This window comes from Cucurbita maxima, unplaced genomic scaffold (assembly GCF_002738345.1).
Source record: "Cucurbita maxima cultivar Rimu unplaced genomic scaffold, Cmax_1.0 Cma_Scf00009, whole genome shotgun sequence".
NCBI lineage: Eukaryota > Viridiplantae > Streptophyta > Magnoliopsida > Cucurbitales > Cucurbitaceae > Cucurbita > Cucurbita maxima.
In genome coordinates this window covers 3,011,140-3,016,630 of record NW_019272025.1, presented here as the reverse complement: position 1 = coordinate 3,016,630, position 5,491 = coordinate 3,011,140, and the positions used below count along the sequence as shown (strand labels likewise).

The 5,491-nt window shown below is 33.8% G+C and overlaps 1 protein-coding gene across 1 annotated transcript; it reads left to right on the top strand.

Annotated features, from left to right (window-relative positions):
- The first annotated feature begins 803 nt into the window (after positions 1-803).
- Positions 804-4,369, top strand: LOC111484048 (sorcin-like). Its single transcript, XM_023130460.1, has 10 exons — positions 804-984; positions 1,085-1,143; positions 1,218-1,258; positions 1,358-1,389; positions 1,536-1,564; positions 1,884-1,920; positions 2,039-2,095; positions 2,768-2,844; positions 3,259-3,332; positions 4,048-4,369. Exons 1-10 carry the CDS (start codon positions 901-903, stop codon positions 4,065-4,067), a joined length of 510 nt encoding a protein of 169 aa, XP_022986228.1. The 5' UTR covers positions 804-900; the 3' UTR covers positions 4,068-4,369.
- Positions 4,370-5,491: the final 1,122 nt, after the last annotated feature.

Genomic DNA, 5,491 nt, shown 5'->3' with positions numbered 1-5,491 from the left:
CTCCACAATGGTATGATATTGTTCACTTTAAGCATTAACTCTCATGACTTTCTTTTAGACTTTCCCAGAAGGTCTCATATCAACAGAGATAGTATTGCTTAATTATAAACCCACGATCATTCCCTAAATTAGCCGATGTTAGATTTTCATCCAACATCTTCCCTTGAATAAAGTATGTCCCCTCTTAATCGAGACTCGACTTCTTTTCTTTTGGAGTCCTTTGTTCGATATTTGAGAATTTTATTGTTATGGCTAAGTTTGGGCATGATTATGATACCATGTTAGATGAATATAACTCTATACAATGGTATGATATTGTCCACTTTGAGTATAAGCTCTCATGATTTTGCTTTGGATTCCTTAAAATGCCTCATATAAAGATAGTACTATTTGATTATAAACCCATGGTCATTCTCTAAGTTAGCCGACGTGAGACTTTCATCAACAGTATATATTGTCTCTTTGTGTTTTCTCTTCACTTTCCTTCAAAGTTTTAAAACATGTCTAATAGTGAGAGGTTTTTTTTACTATTGTAAAGAAAATTTCGTCCTCCTTTTCAACTAATGTGAGATCTCACAATCTACCTATTTGGAGGCTTATCATCCTTGGTGACATACTGCTTGGTGCTTGATTTTGATACTATTTGTAACGGCTCAGGTTCAAGGTCGAAGAAAAGATATTGTTAAATAACAAATTAGACTTTAAAGTAGGAGGGTGAAAATGAAAGTGGAATTTTAACCCATTTATTATGATTTAGAGAGGGTAAGAGAAAAAGAACAGTATAAATACAAATGACGTTCCCATCCGTATAACCTTTTTCGGGGGGTAAAAGTTCAATCCCCTCCGTGAAGAACAATATCCCCTCAGGCTGCAAATGATAATCAAATAGTTTTACTGTAAATGGAGAATACGGGAATTCTGAAGGAGTGGTTCGATCGAGTTGATTCGGAGAAGTCTGGAAGCATCATAGCTCCTCAGCTTCAGGTTAATCTTCTTCTTTTTCTTATTCATAGATTTTATCCTCTTCGTCTCAAAGTCCCGATCGTTGACAAAATTTCTGAATTCTGGATTCCTCCATGATCAGAATGCTCTTGCGGTTGGAAACCTCAACTTTCCTCTCTCAATTGTGCAGCAAATGATCAGGTTTCAGAAATCTCTTATTCTTATCATCTCTGTAAAGAATTTTCTGCTGATTGTTATTATTATTATTTGGCTAGGATGTATGATTTTGACAGAAATGGAACTATGAGCTTCGAAGGCAAGTATGATAATATTTTATCTTGCGGCTTTTGTTTTCGTTTGAGAATCAGTATTTGATTTTGATGATCTCTCTGGTGTCGCGATGCATTTTTCACAGAGTTTGTAGCTCTCAACAAGTTCCTCATTAAGGTTTGTATTTCCAATGATTTTTTTTTTATCTTATGATAGTCTTGAAATTATATTCCGTTTAATCACTTGTGAATATGAAAAATCAATTGAATCGAAGTATCTGCTCTTCCTTCGATCTTCTGATTACTTTTTAATTTCTGTTTCAGCTTCAGCAAGCCTTCTCTGATTTGGAAAGGTGAGTCGGAATTTTCTTTCGATAGTTTTGATGACTACTTAACCCTATCTTGCTTGACATAAGACATTTTATTAGAATTGTTTTTTGTTAATTGCTTGGAGATTTACAAATAATTTGAAACCATTATTCGTATGGCAGAGGCAGCTTCTGCTCTATATATGGCCAGATTGCCTTCTGTCTCCTTATCTGCTGTTGACCAAATAAATTATATACCATAAATAGAAGTAGCCAAAACTCCTAGTTGGAGCTGAAACGAACTTGAAACGTTTAGCTAATTTCTTGATGGATCTAAACTTGTCATCTCTGTGTGTTGTTACAGAGGTCGTGGTTATCTAGTCCCAGAGGATGTATACGAGGTGTGTACTTGGTTTTAAGTATTAAATTCTATCTTATCTATTAGGATCGATTTTGAAAGAATAATATTCACATTGCGTTTGCATTTAAAATTGTTTACCTACTGAAATATCCTTTCAGGCATTGGTTAAGATTGGCTTCACGCTGGACTCTCCGGCATTTTATACTGTCTGCGAGGTAAACCATATTTCACCATTGAAATAAAGAAATTTCAGTAGTTTTAGTTGGTAAATTTTGTGGTGTCAAAGTTAGCATAACTTACCCTCGACCAAGAGATTTGAAGTTCGAATCCCCTTAGTTGGTATATATCGTGGTAAATTTGTATAGGTTAAAAGCTTTAGAGATTAGTTTAGTGGAGTAATCAAGCTAATGAAACTTGATGGTTGGAACTTATCTTTAAAACTTGATTAGCAGTCCTTGACTTCTTACTTCAGAGTCATAAATGAAAATTAGTGAAAATTGCGTGCATGGGGTGTTGAATCATAAGATAATTGACGCATGAAGATACATACATTCATTAGTGGAGTGTTAACAAGCAATCCATTCTTTTGTAATCTTCCATTAGAGAGCCGTCTTTTTCCATCTCTCCATTTTGTCTTTTTGGTTGCTTGCTCTCATCCTTCTAATTATCTTTTTTGTAAAAGGAACTCTGCCTCGCCATTTTTTTTTTCCATCCACAATGCTTTGTAAGTGTGATTTATTTGGTTTGCTGCTTTGAAAATGGAGTTTGCCTTTTCAAAACATTTAGTTATGCAGGACATATTGATTGTGAGTAGGATGAATGGGTATCTATTTCCTGTAACATTTTGGTGACCTGAACTTCTATTATATTTCTATATATATTGGCAGAGCTTTGATCAGAAGAAGAATGGGAGATTTCGGCTTGACGACTTCATATCTCTCTGTATATTTGTTCAATCAGCTAGGTAGGTTCACTGTTAAATTGGTCAATTTCATTCTTCTTTTGGGCTTATCTTCTGACGAAAAATTCCTCTTTTCATTTTTTTTCTTTGGTGGGGGCTCCCATATGCATGTATGTATAATTTTCTTTCATCTGACCAAATCAAAAGTTTACGAACCTATTTGACATTTTTGAAGTTAAGGATGGGTTAGATGTTCTTTAAAGTTCATGACCTATTAGATACAAACACAAAAGTTTAGGGACTAGATTTGTAATTAACCTTCCTTCTTAATTTTAATTATGCAGCTGATTTTCCTTAGAGACTTGTGTTTTGAATTTTTCTAGTAGTTCTCTAGTTGGTAGAAATCTAACATTGTCTTTTGATTATTTGAAGTTTCACTAAAAAAAAAAAAAAAAAAAAAATTCCGATTGGTTGCAGGAATTTGTTTAATTCCTTTGATACAGCAAAACAAGGCAGGGTGACTCTAGATCTCAACCAATTTGTCTATTGCAGTGAGTATCTGAATTCTAACTCTCGTATTTTTCCAGCATGTTGTGAATTCATTTTCCTCGTAGTTTGGCGTTTCTATCTTATTCCCTGCCCTCACCTAACAAATTAACCACGGATTAGAGATTGGTGTTGTTATTACTAGATTTTCCCAAGTGTTTAGTACTCTGTTTGTTTGAGTATTAAATTAGATGTAAGAGGTCATGAGGAAGAATACAATAAATTGTCATCTTTTTTTGTCATGATCTGATATATTAACCCAAGGGGTGGCCGCGCCGGCAAGGACCTCAAGGCCTTTTGGTCATACCGGCCAGAAAGTCCAGAGTTTGAATCTTCAGAGGAGCTTAACACCAAAAATCCTTGATGCCTTGGGGCAGCTGCAGGTGTCTCAGGGTAGCAAAGCTTCACCTCCCAATTGTATATATAATATACTAATACAGCTCATGTCTTTCCATGCAAACTCTGACCCACACAGCCATATTATTGTCATCCTACCTAGAGATCGAACACCGAACAGGCTAGGGCGCTCGCTTAGTCACCCATGTTACTTGGTTCGTTCCTGATGTTTGCAGATTGATATTAATCTAGTAATTGTTAGCCTACCCCTAAAGCACATCCAACTTGGAACTCAAGATGCTCACTGTTCAATTTCTTGCAGTCTTATTTTAAGCACCTGTGTGCTAACTACTGATTGATTTGTCCCTTCCCGTTTCCTTTCAGCTGCTAATTGCAGGATATGACTTAGTGTAAATATTTGACGAAAAGGGGCAGCATAGCATACTGCAGAAACTGTTCGTGCAACCTGTGGATTTAGAATGGTAGTATATGAACTGTAAACTTACTTTTCAGTAGCATAACCTATCTCTTGCTTGCTTGTTTATCTGTTGGTTTGGATCCTTGTCTTCGATGCTGGAAAAGGCTTTATGTGATTGGAAAACTAGTAATTGAGTTCTATTCATCTTCCATATAGCCCGTACGTATATTTTCTTGTAGCCATTCAGTTATATGATAGTCAATATATTGGTTTATTTTGTTAGTTTCATATTATTATTCGTAAATACCGTTATGTAGAAATGAACTTGACAATCTAAAATGAACTCCTGTACACTTCTTACCAATATTATCATTTTCATTTTGTACTCTATTTCTAAAATGAACTCCTCTACACTTATTACCAATATTACCAATGAAACATGCAGTTATTATAACATATCTTAGGAATATGATTAGTGGTTATCAGACCTCATGGCTAAATTTCTATACTAAAAAAACTATTATTTTCTTTATCCTTATTTTGGTTGGAGGATATCAACAGTTCTTTGGGGGTCTTTTTTCATTAGGCATTAAATAAGCAATAATCCAAATATTCTTACCGATGAAAACTTGCGAATTGTTTTATTGGATATTGTGGCTATGATGATTATATTGATGACTACATTGGTTGTGTTTGATCGAAAGCATGAAGTAAATTGAAAAAAAGACTTGTTTTACATAATTGTTTTACACGGCGATTAAAATATTATATTTATTTAGAATTAAGCATAAATCGACCCTTCCAAAAAAAAAAAAAGAAAAAAAGATCGAAAAAAAGAAAATGACATTGACTTATGATTAAACCGATCATTTAAAAAACAAGAAAATGACATTGGCTTATGATAAAGCGACCCTTTATTCCGAATAAAGCATAAACCGGCCATTAAAAAAAAAAAGAAAATGACGTTGGCTTACGATAAACCATTCAAAAAATAAAAAAATGACATAGACTAAAAATTGACGACTTACGAATCAGTTGTAGAGTTTTGTCAAATAACTAAGCATTAACATTCATATGTAAAATATGTTTAACAATGACTCAATTTAATTTGAAAATCACCCATATTTATAAATCTCAGCCATAAATAGAATCTCTCACAATTCATACTAAAAGATTCATTTTTCTCAATTTATTTCTTAAAATCCAATCTAAGAAGTGATGGTATTCAATTCAACCAACCCCTATTCACAACTTCTCAAAATAATTTCAGTTTTCAGGACATTTTTAACAAATATTGGAGGAAGGGAAAAACTTTATTAAAACAAATTTTACCCTAAAACTTATCCTTTGGAAACACAATTTAATCATGCAAAACTGCTCAAATAACCTCCATTATTTAACAAAGAATTA